Genomic DNA, 15,026 nt, shown 5'->3' with positions numbered 1-15,026 from the left:
AGACAAAGAACTTCTACAAATAAGTAAGAAATGGATAATCCAATAGAAAAAAAAAGGCCAAAAAAAAAAAAAATCCCTGCACAGGTTATTTACAAAAGAGGATATTCAGATGAACAGTAATAGGGGTGCCTGGGTGACTCTTGATTTCAGCTCAGGTCATGATCTCATGGTTTCTGAGTTCGAGCCCCGCATCAGGCTCTGCGCTGGTGGCACAGAGCCTGCCTGTAATTCTGTCTCCCCCTCTCTCTGTCCCTCCCCTACTTGCTCTCTCTTTCAAAATAAATGAAAATAAACTTAAAAAACCCAAATGAACAATAATATGTGAAAAGGGATTCAATTTTATAAGTCAAATTTTAAAAATGCAGATTAAAACCACAATGTAAAACTACTGTATGGCTATAAAGGAAGCCTGGAATGGCTATAAAGGAAGAAGCAGATAATACCAAATGACGACAAGGATGTAGAGCAGTAAGAATTCTTCTACACTGCTGGCTGAAGTATAAATTAGTACTCTTGTTTAGGAAAACTGCTTCACAGTATCTATTGTAACTGATCATATGCATATCCCCTGACATAGCAATTCCACTCCCAGGTAAACACCTTAATAGAAATTTGCCTGTATGTTTACCCAAAAACATGCAAACAAATGTTCATGTTAGTACAACTTGTAACAATAAAACTGCAATCTATCAATAGTAGAATGTATAAATTATGGTATGTTTTGTATGATGACAGACTGCACAGCTAAGGGAATGAAGGAACCATAACTACATGTAACAACATGGATAAATTTCACGAACATATTGAGCAAAAGAAGGCAGAACCTTCTAACAAATTAATACTACATGATTTCATGTGTACAAAGTTCAAAATCAGGCTGAATTGATCTGTGGTGTCAGAGGTCATGAGGGGGTTACTCTTTGAGAGGGAGAACGGTAATGGCTGAAAGAAGAACAGTAAGGGGAAGGGTCTCTTGAGGCACTTACTGCTCAAGTTTTCTTTCTTGATCTAGAGGTTACTGAGATTATTTCAATTTGTGAAAATCAGCAACAGTACACTCAAGAATTGCCTGAATGTATGTTATACTTCAGTAAAGCATCTATTTGAAAAGTGTTATGAGATGCAAATATATTTTGTGTAATTCAGATTCTTCAGAGGAATGATTACTCCTTTTTCCCCTAGTTTGCCTAAAATCAAATACTTGAAGACCAGATATAATCCTAGATGGGGAAAGGAATATTATAAGGTCACTTATGGCACAGAACTGTAACAGGAAGAAAACAATGGTAATTCCTGACTCATACCCAGGCTAACAGGAAATACATATTTGATTTTTCCTTTAAGGCTTTAGACTACATATTCCCAGATTTTTAAAAGGCTCTTCCTATGACAAGGTATCTGGTCCCTCACTAGAGCTGGAATTTTCTCTATATCGCTGCAATGTGTGTCTAAATCACTATGCAAAACTCAAGGCACCGTCTTAACAGCCCCAAAGCACGGTAGTCTAACCCAAATATGACACTTAACTAATGCAGTCTAAGAATTCCTAGCACGCTGTTGGTTCATTTGATTTTTTTTTTTTTCAACGTTTATTTATTTTTGGGACAGAGAGAGACAGAGCATGAACGGGGGAGGGGCAGAGAGAGAGGGAGACACAGAATCAGAAGCAAGCTCCAGGCTCTGAGCCATCAGCCCAGAGCCCGACGCGGGGCTCGAACTCACGGACCGCGAGATCGTGACCTGGCTGAAGTCGGACGCTTAACCGACTGCGCCACCCAGGCGCCCCCATTTGAGATTAACTAAAACTACCAGACCTTTTTCATATTATAAGTCAGATTTTCTACATCTTGTATTTTTATTTATTTTTTTTTAACTTTTTTTTAACGTTTATTTATTTTTGAGACAGAGAGAGACAGAGCATGAACAGGGGAGGGTCAGAGAGAGGGAGACACAGAATCCGAAACAGGCTCCAGGCTCCGAGCTGTCAGCACAGAGCCCGACGCAGGGCTTGAACTCACAGACTGTGAGATTGTGACCTGAGCCGAAGTCGGCTGCTCAACTGACTGAGCCACTCAGACGCCTCTACATCTTGCATTTTTAAAAATTTAATTTAAAAATATTAAATACAGGGGGCACCTGGTTGGCTCAGTCAATAGAGCATGTAACTGGTTTTTTTAAATATTTATTTATTTTGAGAGAGAGAGCGAGCAAGCAAGCATGAGTGGGAGAGGGGCAGAGAGAAAGAAAGAGAAAGAATCCCAAGCAGGCTCTGTGCTATCAGTGCAGAGCCAAACACAGGGCTTGAACTCACCAGCCATGAAATCATGACCTGAGTCCAAATCAAGAGTCGGACACTTAACCGACTGAGCCACCCAGGCGCCCCAGAAGAGCAAGCGACTCTTGATCCCAGAATCATGAATTTGAGCCCCATGCTGGGTGTAGAGATTACTCTAAAAAAAAAAAAAAGTAAAAAACAGTATTTAATATTTTCCTTGCTAAATTTAACTTTGTTCGCTTTCACTTATCACTCAAGCCTACTAAGAACACTTTGATTCTGTCTTCTATCATCTTAGGTAACTCGGAGCTTTGTGTCATCTATACATATAATTTGTATTTCTTCTATGTATTTATTATCTGGGTTATTATTTTAAAAATATATTGATTCCAAACCGTCAAAGATAGACATCTAGAGGGTGCTTAAAGAAGCAATTCCCAAAGTATGTTTCATGTAATACAACCAAAACTGAGTAAGGGAGACGTTCTGTGATGAGTTTGGGAAATGCCGGGTTACCACAGAATTTCTCAGTCCTTACAATTCTAACGCACATGGTAAGTGTTTGAGAGGGAATTAGAGTATGAAATGTTTCTGCAACTTAGCTGACCTGGAAATGACTTTAAAGAAATTTTTTCTCATCTTGAGAAATCAGTGTTCCCTGGAAAGACACTTTGAGAAATAAATACTGCTCAAGGGTAGTAATGATCCAAAGCCAACTTCTTTAGGCAAAAGACCGTTTTATTTTTATTTATTTATTATTATTTTTTTAAGTAGGCCCTATCCCCAATGTGGGGCTTGAACTCATAACCCTGAGATCACAAGTCACATGCTCTACTGACTGAGCCAGCCAGGTGTCCCAAGAGATCGTTTTATTAGCTTCAAATCCACCTAATTGCATTATCATCCAACCTATCTAAACTTCTTAATATTGTCTAAAAGTTTACCAAGACATTTGTTGAATGCAGCAATGATATCTTACAGTCTAATTTATCACAAAGTGAAACAGGATCAGGTAAAGAGGCTTTAGTATTAGGATTAGTAAGCCATGGATGCTCAGTCTACTGTGAGAGTTATGTTCAGTAAGAAGCTATAAAGATGAGATTTAGATTTTGAAGTTTCCCACAAAATCGGCTACATTTTAAAAGTTTTGGTGATTAAAAACTAATCTTTAGTTACCTGAAAAATTCACTTACATGGGACACTTCCTTTTCTAATGATATTTAGTGAAATATTTCTGTGTATTAAGAATGAGTTATAGGGGTACCTGGCTGGCTCAGTTGGAGAAGTACACAACTCTTGATCTTGGGGTTGTGAGTTCAAGCCACATGTTGGATTACTTAAAAAAATTAGTTATAAAAAATGATCACTGAATTCTGTATACCATATAGAGAGTATCATAATAAAAAAAGCTGGAATTCTTTAAGGCTTTCATACATTGTCAAAAAATTTTACAACTCATTTGAAATCCATTTGAAAGATTATTTAACAAAATAGACGGTCTTTATAGAAAATAGACACGTGTAAGTTTCCAAAGTTCTTCGTTCAGTGAATTAATTTCAGAACTGGGGGTAGGAGGATGATAGGATTTACTTACAAAAAAAGTTTACACATACATATTACATTAAAACAGCACATCTAAAATTGACTGAGACAGTACCTTCATATAATGCAGTCCCAGTACCACTAGTCCTCTGCATCGTCTATGGGGTAGAAGACCTTAAGATGTTGTTGAGATAACTGGCTTCCATTAGCAAGCATGTGATTGGCAGGATGATAAAGTCTTTTCACTCACAGGTCAGCTATTTCCTTTTCTTTAAAAGAGGGCAATTCTGATGATCCATCTTTTAGCTACAGTCTCTCATTGAGTCCCAATTCTCCTGCCTTCAGCTTTGATATGGTTCTAACTTTCCTCTTGTATCAGCTCATACTTGTCATCAACTCCTCTATTCAGAACAGCAAATATCAGGAGTTTGACCTCAGGGCAAAGTCCGGGTGGGCAGGTAAAATTTGACCACTGGACCTACTTCCTAATCTTTCATACCCAGCAATTCATGAAGCAGTATCAAATTCAAACTAAAAAACAGAAGCATGACCCCTTATAAGTACTATGAAAAGGGCTCTTTTGCCTTTCTAAGTATACTTGAAAAGAACTGTCAGCCACCCTATTAAGACAGAAATGGATCACAGACTAGAAAAAAAGAAGGAAAGGTGCAGAAACCCAACTGAAATGTAAATAAAAGTGTTAGCACCCTCTTTATGTTTGGTAATATAGTACTTCATATAAAAGGTATTGAAATAATATTCCATGAAATGTCTTTATGAAGTCAGGAACATTAAAACATTGAAACTTTAAGACATCTTTATTTAAATAACACTGACATCGGATACAAAAACTTCTATCACCTCATATGAAACATCAAAGACTAATTTTATTTTCAGTCAATTCCTATACTTGGCATTTCACCACTTAACTGTTTACAGATTAATTTGAAAAACAAATGTATATGAAAAATAACTATCTTTGTCAAGTTATTAAATCCAAGCTTCTAATACCGTAAAATTCAAGTATGTCTCAGTGGTCCGGCAGCTAAAGACAAAAATTAATAGCATCTTGTTTCAGGATACAAAAGTACAAAAATAAACCATGATTAATTTTTAACATTAATAATCACGGAAAATTATTTTAGCCTCCTTTTAAAAACTAGGATAATACATTAAAAATGAGCTCATTAAAATTTATCCACTAGTAACTTCCACTGCATACTAAGTATCATACTTTTTTAAAGTTTATTTATTTATTTTGAGAGAGAGAGGGGGGAAGGGGCAGAGAAGGAGAGAACCCCAAGCAGGCTCCACGCTGCCAGCGCAGAGTCAGAAGTGAGGCTCGATCCCACAAGCCAGGGGATCATGACCTGAGCTGAAATCAAGAGTCAGATGCTTAACTGACAGAGCCACCCAGGTGCCTCTAAATATCATACTTTAAAACTGTGGTTTTTTAGTGTTTTTTTAAAATATTTATTTATTGAGAGAGAGAGAGAGAGAAAGAGAGAGAGAGAGAGAACAAGTGGAGGGGCAGAGAGAAAGGGAGAGAGGGAATCCCAAGCAGGCTCCGCACTGTCAGCGCAGAGTGCAGAACTCACGAACCGTGAGATCATGACCTGAGCTGAAATCAAGAGTCGGACGCTTAACTGACGGAGCCACCCAGGCACACCAAAACTGTGTTTTATATTAAAGAGTTATTTCTATATAAATCTTTAACAGCTTTACATGTGTCATAATAGATTTCAGAATTCTAAATATTTCTGATATATTTTTTTTATTCACTTAAAATTTTCTTAAAAAGTTACACTAATGAGGAAGAGTCAACCAGGACTTAATGTCTGTAAGTGCACCTACATGAGAAGTAAATTCAACCCAAAAGACTTGAGATTTTTATTAATATTTCTAAGTATGCCTTAATAATAATTCCATGAGGGAATGCTTTACATAGGGTTGTAAAAAGGCCTTCTTTGGTGTCTTTGAAGGAAGAAAGTACCTGGGATCAGAGTTTTAATCCGCACTGAGCCAACCACCTATCTGAACAAATCAAAGAACAGAATTTTTACACACAGTTTCAAAAACTATGTGGTCCTATTCACAACTCTTCAATGAGATTACCAACTAGTTAACACCATACAAATTCATACAAAACTGAGAAAGTATCACATAATAAATTTCAAATTTTCTGGGAACAGATTATTCGTATATAATGGGAGATACCCTCAAATTACATACTCGTTAGCTTGGAGAACATATTCATGTCCTTGTAACAGGGAAACTTAACCCCAGTACATGGCTGTAACCTAACTGAGAAATGAACATACAACCAAGCCTATTTCCAGCTTGCTAAAGGATTCCATTTTTTGTATTAGATCATCTTATTCAGGGCAGTAAGACTGCGACAGAGAGAATTCCTAAAAGAAATAGACCTACCTTCAACAGAAAGAATACCTTCTAGTAAACCAGAATAAAAGTTCAGAGTCTACCTTCTTCATTTTCTACTATCTTCTACAACTTAGTAAGGCTAATCATTTACAGATCTAGGTCATCCATAACATTGTTCCTGGTGTGGCATAACACATGAGCATTGACTGCAGACAGAAATAAATATTAACATATATGTTCAGTGCTTTACAGATAAAATTGGGAGACAGGAATAATTTTTTCAGTTTCCTTCAAAACCTATCTTGAAGATACACCATTTATATCCACATGACTCACTGTCCTGTAAGTATTCCTAAGCAGTTTGTGGGTGTTTTGTTTCTCTAAAAGAGTTTTAAGCTCCACAAGAACTAAACTCTCTCTTATATTATTTTTGTGTCTATTTCAACCACATCACCTCTCTCCAAATAATCAGTACATAGTAATACATGTTTATAGAACACTGGTTTGGAATTAAAACAAAAACACCTCTATTCTTAAACATTTACTGAAATCACAATTCCTTAACTGCTCAAATTGGTCCTGCTCTAAACATCACTGTTGGTAGAGTCTATTTATATCAATGGTGGGGCCCCATCTTCAGTCATCTCCATCCCCAAAGGGGCTTGGACCATTAATAAACTAATAATCACAGTGTTGTTGTTGTTTTTTAAGATTTTATTTTTAAGTAATCGCTACACCCAGTGTGGAGCTTGAACTCACAACCCCTGGATCAGTAACCACATGCTCTACCAGCTAAGCCAGCTAGGTACCTCCACAGTGGCTTTGTTTTAATTCCATCTCCATTTGGTTCTTCTTGTCAAGGGCAGCAGTCACTCCTGTTGTCAATTTTGTATCTCTGAGCCCTCTACCTTGGATCCACCTCCCCTCCATAGTCCTGTGCCTCTCAGCTCTATTAAACTCCTTAAGCTTAAGATTAAGAAAAAAAAAAAAAGGAGGAGGGGGGAAAGAGGAAGAAAGAAATAATAAGAAAAAATATGGGAGAAATGGATAAAGGGTAATAGGAACTAAATAAAATGACAAGTGTAGAAATGTCAAAGAGTAGTAAAATGATTAGAAGAGATTAAAAATGATTAGGAGATATTATATTGGGGCACCTGGGTGGCTCGGTGGTTTAAGCATCTGACTCTTGATTTCGGTTCAGGTCACGATCTCACAGTTTGGGAGTTTGAGCCCCACATTGGGCTCCATGCTGATGGTGCACAGCCTGCTTGGGATTCTCTCTCCCTCCCTCTCTGCCCCACCCCTGCTCTCTCTCTCTCTCTCTCTCTCTCTCTAAATAAACTTTGAAAAATTATCATATTTCTTACTCAGAGTTACATGACCAGAAAAGAATTATGTTAATGTATAATTACCTTTTTAAAAGTAGTTTTATCCTTTTGTCTGGAGGCATACAGATAATTTACTGAAAAAAACATTCTTGGGGCACCTGGGTGGTTCAGTCAGTTAAGCATCTGACTCTTGATTTCGGCTCAGGTCATGATCTCATGGGTTCAGGAGATCGAGCCCCACGTCTGGTTCTGCACTGACAGCTTGGAGCCTGCTTGGGATTCTCTCTTTTCCTCTCTCTCTGTTTGTGCATGCGCACGTGTGTGTGCTCTCTCTTTCTCAAAATAAATAAACATTTAAAAAAAGCATTCTTTATCACTGGCAAAATATTAAGCACGGGGCTCCTTTCTACATTGTAATAATTTACATTTGACTTGGGTCCTGACACTAATTATATCACCAATTTTCATATAGGACCATGAAATCATTAAGAAATAACTCAAACTTCAGGGGTGCCTGGGTGGCTCAGTCAGTTGAGCATCTGACTCGACAGCAGCTCAGGCTGTGATCAAGATCAGGCTGTGTGGAGCCTGCTTGGGATTCTCTTTCTCCCCCTCCCTCTACATCTTCCCTGCTTCACACACATGCACTTTCCCTCTCTCAAAATAAATATATAAACATAAAAAAAAAAAAGAACTCAAATTTCAAGTGTCATTACACCAAAGTATAAAGTTATTTAGTCATGTGCTTAGAAGGTAATGACCAAGTTAGATATTCACCAATGAGAATGTTCCATGAGGTTGAGACACCAAATAGAAAGAGAAGTTCAGAGAGAAGGGCCAAACTCATAGTTATCAAAGAAGCAATTTTTCAAAGAAAGGTTGTTTCAAGGCAAAAGAGCAAGCATTCCTGTAGCATTAGAAAAAAAAAAAAAAGGCAACAGTTGATGGCAATAAGTGAGAACTACATTGTTACATCTTACTTGTCTGAGGTCAATGAATGCTAGCTGCAGGGTATCCCCCTGGAATCCTGGCACGGGCTCAGAGCTGGCAAACACTATTTAAAAAAAAAGAATAAAAACAAGATTGTGAAATATACAAGGATTTAGCCACTAAATTAATGTCTACTCATTACAAATGTATTATAATATTTACACATAATCATTTCAAATGAAGACTATTTATGGCCTTCAATTTCCACTACTAAGAATGCTCTCCACACCCATTACCACAAATATTTTAATAATTTTAAACTTCTAATCTACCATTTAATCACTGTAATCCTTAATTACAATAAATATAGAATGGTTATCCCAGAAAAAGTTCAAGAGTAGTAATATACTTCAATCAAGAAAATTTTTCTGACTCTATTTAGCCTTAGGTGAATGATTATAGAAGCATTTTGAAACTATACCAATTCCATGGCTGTCAACATATTTCAAAAATTCTCCTTTGTTACAGAACATGCTTATAAAAATCCTACCTCTAGCTAAAAGCAATAATGGGCAGACACATAAAAAGTCAGCTTTATATGCAGACAACAGGTAAAGTGTTCTAAGTAGCAAAATGATGATGATGCAGGAATGTCTATTCATGTCTAATAATTTTTTTCCATAGAAGGAATCTCATCTCTTTAAAAACTAAAAAATACTCTAAAACTTAAAAATACTTCAAAAATTTTTTTCAACAATTTTTTACTTGAAAATTTTTAATACTAGTAACATAGCTTGTTTAGTTACATTGAAGACAATTCCAGTATTAGTTATTTTGAAGACAAAAGACTTTTATCTCACAAAAAAGACCTCACTTTACATGAAAGCTTCTCTGATAAAAGAATGCCAGCAAGCATTCTCTCTCCTCATTAATATCCGAGTTTTCTTAAAAAACATTACAGATTTTTCATTTATGAATTTATGTAAGTCAGTATTTTAGAAGCCATTTAAATTTTCAACCTATATATATAGTTCTTGGAATAACAAAAATAATTCTAAGTTCAGTGCATTATATGTGAAATATAGTTTAGAAAGGCTCAGAATCATGTATTTGAATTTAAATACATGAAAGCTTAGCATAGCTTAATTTATCTGGCACTTTTAGGGAATGAAAATGTCAAAATAAGTTTTTGTTGCTGCTCTTGTTTAAAGATAGTGTTAATTTTGCTTTAAGCATTAAAACTTTTTATTTTTTATTTTTTTTCCAATATATGAAATTTATTGTCAAATTGGTTTCCATACAACACCCAGTGCTCATCCCAAAAGGTGCCCTCCTCAATACCCATCACCCACCCTCCCCTCCCTCCCACCCCCCATCAACCCTCAGTTTGTTCTCAGTTTTTAAGAGTCTCTTATGCTTTGGCTCTCTCCCACTCTAACCTCTTTTTTTTTTTCCTTCCCCTCCTCCATGGGTTTCTGTTAAGTTTCTCAGGATCCACATAAGAGTGAAAACATATGGTATCTGTCTTTCTCTGTATGGCTAATAAGCATCACACTCTCTAGTTCCATCCACGTTGCTACAAAGGGCCATATTTCGTTCTTTCTCATTGCCCTGTAGTACTCCACTGTGTATATAAACCACAATTTCTTTATCCATTCATCAGTTGATGGACATTTAGGCTCTCTCCATAATTTGGCTATTGTTGAGAGTGCTGCTATAAACATTGGGGTACAAGTGCCCCTATGCATCTGTACTCCTGTATCCCTTGGGTAAATTCCTAGCAGTGCTATTGCTGGGTCATAGGGTAGGTCTATTTTTAATTTTCTGAGGAACCTCCCCACTGCTTTCCAGAGTGGCTGCACCAATTTGCATTCCCACCAACAGTGCAAGAGGGTTCCCGTAAGCATTAAAACTTTTTAATCTTAAGTATTTTTTGATGGAATTTTAAACTGTAACATAATACTTCCTTTGGTTTTAAACTTTTTTTTGAGTATTCTAAATATTATTCAAACGTTTCTTAATTCTCTGGATTACTGTTAAGAACATTGTTTGTTTCTGTACAGTACAATACATTCCCAGGGCTGCTGCAGTATTAAGGTCCTTTATTTATTTATTTATTTATTTATTTATTTATTTATTTATCTATCTATCTATCTATCTATTTATTTAAATAGCTCAGAATGCTGTGCTGTTTGAGTACTTGTATCTAGCCTTTATAATTTTTCTGCCTTCTCTCTTGCAGTTTTAACATCAATTCTTACTCCCTGCTCTCTCACTCATCTTATTAATATGCTACCTTTTATAGTCTTAAACTGGCCAGTCAGCTAATCAACTACTAGAATTGTGTCTAAAGAGCAAATACAGCCTGAGCAGGGGCCTCTCCCACAAGTAAGGTAAATAGGTTTTATATATGCCTTTGAGTATATGTACTTTTCTAGTAAGAGTAACCTTTTTGCTACTCAGAGGTGTATCATTTTTTCCCTTTACTTCTTGGTTCTCTCTATGTACTTAACTACATATGTAGTTACGGCCATTAGATAGGTGACTCATTAGATAGATAGGTGACTCACTTTTCTCAGGCCCCCTATTTCCAGAAAACTACAATTTACTGAGCAAATCCAGCCACACTTCTCAATATTTAGTGTAATTCATTCACATCATTGCCTTTTCGTACAGCGAAGAGTAGCATACTTTCATACTGTAGCAACCCCATCACCCCCAACCATGTCCCCAGTAATTGAGTTGTCTTTCTCTAGTACCATCAGGTCTTAATTGAAAAATAATAAGCAAAATTATAATAACCTATTAAAAGTAAAGTATTTTTTTAATGTTTACTTATTTTGAGAGAGAGTGTGTGTGTGAGTCAGGAGAGAGGCAAAGAGAGAGAGAGAAGAGAGAATTCTAAGCAGGCTCTGCACGGACAGCGTGGGGCTTGATCTGAAGAACTGTGAGACCATGACCTGAGCCAAAATCAAGAGTCAGACACTTAATTGACTGAGCCACCCAGGTGCCCCAAAAGTACTTTTTAATTTAAAAAGTAAAAAGTAGTTTTCTTAAGACCACCCAGTATATTGTTGGCTGTTTTGACCACAATCTCAGGCTACTGTTTCCAAGTAACAGTTCACTATGAATCCCTAATGGTTTCCCACCAAGGCTGTAAATGTTAGCTCAGCTTCTACCATTTCCACGTATGCATACCCATACACAGAAAATAAATACTTCCTTTAACAGAAGGAGACTTACTTTATATATCAGGCATAAAAATAAGCTCAATTTCAATTATTATCTAATTCTCCCAGATTTCTCTCCCAGATTAAGATTAATATCTTAATCTACCAGAATTTTTCTGGACTGAAAATAATCTGTCATTTTCTTCTCTTTCAGAAGTTCCTATTTTAAGGCACTGTAGTTTAAGCCCCATTACTTGGCATCAAACCAAAGAGCTTAGTGTCAAAATTATAATAGTACCATACATTTAAATAGCACCTCACAGTTTACAAAGCACTTTCTCACACACTACCTACTTTGATCATCACAATAACTTATTTTAGTAAATAGGACATGCAGATGATGGATCATAAAATCTTGCAGCTAGAAGAGAAACTCCCTTTGAAATACTTTCACTAGTCTTCTGAAGGCTTTTAAAAGCCACTCAGTACTTCATTTCATAGATTAAAAAATTAAACATGTCGTGACATTCCCAGGATCACATAGCTAATTCAGATCTCCTAGCATTCAATCCATTGATCCAGAATCTGATTAAATAGCCTCTATCTTTTATCCTATCTCTCACAAGAACCTAACTAATATGCAAGTGCCACTTACTAATTTATAGCTCTCAGGCTTCTTCTCAAATGTTTTCTAGGGATAGAAGACAACTTAGCAATCTGATAGACATCTGGTACCGAGGACCATTTGTAATTATATGCTATTCAGTTTGTTCAATGGCTTCATATTTTTTTCTTCTTTAAAACTCAAATTCACTCAGTCCTGTTGTCTCTACCTTCTGAAACATCTTGAGTCTGAATCTGACTCTACCTTAGTCCAAGCTATCTTCTTGCTTGGATGTTAACACACACTCCTTTCTGATCTCTCTGCTTCTTCTGTGCCACTCTTCCATCCACTACTCCCTGTGTGATTTATGTAAGATATAAATGTGATTGGTGCCACTTCATAGTTTAACATTTTTTCAATCGTTCCCCATCACCTTCACAATAAAGCAAGACAAAAAAGGTCCTTTATAATCTGGCCTGTGCCTATCTCTTTAGCCTCATCTCTTACCACTTCCCTAGGAGCACCTTAAACTCTTTCTATACCAAACTACCTGCACTTCTTTGCATATGCGACAGTCCCCTTCCATAGTTTCTGTTATCCTTCTGCCTGGAGCAGCCTTTCTCCCCTTCTTTTCCATCAGATAACTCTTACTTATCCTTCCATTCAATCATCCCCTTCAGTGAAAAACTTCCATTATCCTACAAGCTGGGTGAGTCTCTCCTTGTTCTCACTGCAACTTCCTGTGCACAGGCTAACCACACCACCCATTTTGCTATCTTTTAATTCTTTGCCTTTCTCCTCTTCTTTTCCATCAGATAACTCTTACTTATCCTTCCATTCAATCATCTTCATTACCCCACAGGCTGGGTTAGCCTCTCTACACCACCTATTTTGCTATCTTATAATTGTTTATCTGTCTGGGTCTTCCCACCTGACCAGGAACTCCCTAGGGTAGAGAATATATTTTCATTTCCACATCCCTATCACCTAGCACGATGCCTGACATGTAATGAGTAGTCAATAGAAGTTTCTTAAATGAATGAAGGAAAACTGAACAAATGAACAAATACATTCTAAAGGGATGCTATCCAGTCTTGGTAATTGATATATTATGTAGCTTGTTGTTTAGCTCATGAATGGCGCTGTCCAATAGAATGTTATTCAATAATGGAAATGTTATGTATCTGCACTTAACTGAATTTTTAGTTAATTTAATAGCCACATATGGCTAATGGACTGTAGAGCTAAAACATTCTGTGTTTATATACTACATTTATTTCAAAATAATTGAGGATGGCTCAAAAACATTAGGGGTATTGTTTTTACTAATTAAAACTAAATTGTTGAGTTCTTCCACTAAACAAACTTGTGAGACGCAGAGATCATTTCTTTTACTTTTATATAATCCATGTCTGGTGTATCGGAAATATCCAGTAAATGTGTTGAATGAATGAATGAAAATAAAAATAATTCATTTCTCTGCTGACTCCATAAAACGGTCATCCCCCGACACTTGCAGTGCAGCTCTTCCTGCCCATGGGTCCTGTCCCTGTGCTTTACTAAAATCACCTTTTTGCAGCAAAAAAAAAAAAAAAAAAATTCATTTCTATTAATATTGCCTATTGGTCCTAATAATTTTATTTTTTTTATTTTAAAAAATGTTTATTTATTTTTGAGAGAGAGAGAGAGACAGAACGTGAGCAACAGAAGAGCAGAGAGGGAGGGAAACACAGAATCCAAAGCAGGCTCCAGGCTCTGAGCTGTCAGCACAGAGCCCGACATGGGGCTTGAACTCACAAAGGCGAATTTATGACCTGAAGTTGGACACTTAACTGACTGAGCCACCCAGGTGCCCCAATGGTCCCAATAATTTTAGAGATAGATTTCAACCTCTGACGTTTTAAAGCACTGAATATTAATTTTTGGAATCCCTTTAAGTATTATCTTCAGATTCCTTCTTGGCTCATCCAGATCCTCATTTTGTATATGATTTGTCATATTTTGGGGTTTCTAGGTTTTCCCTCCAGTCATCTTTTCACTATTTCTTTTTTAAATTTTTTTTTTCAACGTTTATTTATTTTTGGGACAGAGAGAGACAGAGCATGAACAGGGGAGGGGCAGAGAGAGAGGGAGACACAGAATCGGAAGCAGGCTCCAGGCTCTGGGCCATCAGCCCAGAGCCTGACGCGGGGCTCGAACTCACGGACCGCGAGATCGTGACCTGGCTGAAGTCGGACGCTTAACCGACGGCGCCACCCAGGCGCCCCTCTTTTCACTATTTCTATTTAATAATCCTACTTTCCTATTATGATATCTGTGTCTGTGTCACTTAGCCATGCCATGAGGGGTATTTTTAAAAAACACGAATTGGGGGTGCCTGGATGGTTCAGTCCGGTTAAGCATCAGACTCAATTTTAGTTCAGGTCATGAGCTCATGGTTCATGAGTTCAAGCCTTGCATCAGGCTCTGTGCTGACAGCAGGGAGCCTGCTTGGGATTCTCTTTCTCTCCCTTTGTCTCTGCCCCTCCTCTGCTTGTGCTATCTTTCTCTCTTTCAAAATGAATTAAAAACCAACCAACAAACAAACAAACACGCATTGATCCTGGTCTTCCAATGAAATTTAAAAATAGTTTCCAGGAAAAAAAAAGTTTCTGGGCTTTCTAAAGTTTTGTTTTTTGTTTTTGTTTTTTTAGGGGGGTCAGAAAAAGGCAGCAGAGAGTGAGAGAATCTCAAGCAGGCTCCACAGTCAGCATGAATCCTGACATGGGGCTCACTTCCACAACCGTGAGACTATG

General features: G+C 37.1%; 1 protein-coding gene across 9 annotated transcripts in view; it reads right to left on the bottom strand.

Moving 5' to 3' along the window:
• The window catches only part of EXOC6 (exocyst complex component 6), a 229,691-nt gene that overhangs the window by 30,324 nt on the left and 184,341 nt on the right, over positions 1 to 15,026 (bottom strand). For all 9 annotated transcript variants that reach the window (XM_047073175.1, XM_047073177.1, XM_047073176.1 and 6 more), the window contains one exon: positions 8,508 to 8,581. In XM_047073175.1, the coding sequence (XP_046929131.1) occupies positions 8,508 to 8,581 (74 nt within the window). The remainder of the gene's footprint in view (positions 1 to 8,507; positions 8,582 to 15,026) is intronic.

Source organism: Lynx rufus, unplaced genomic scaffold, assembly GCF_022079265.1.
Source record: "Lynx rufus isolate CCGP_SWC_20201006 ecotype Redwood Valley unplaced genomic scaffold, mLynRuf1.p SCAF_11, whole genome shotgun sequence".
NCBI lineage: Eukaryota > Metazoa > Chordata > Mammalia > Carnivora > Felidae > Lynx > Lynx rufus.
The sequence above is the reverse complement of the archived record's forward strand: the minus strand, read 5'-3'. Positions and strand labels throughout refer to the sequence as shown.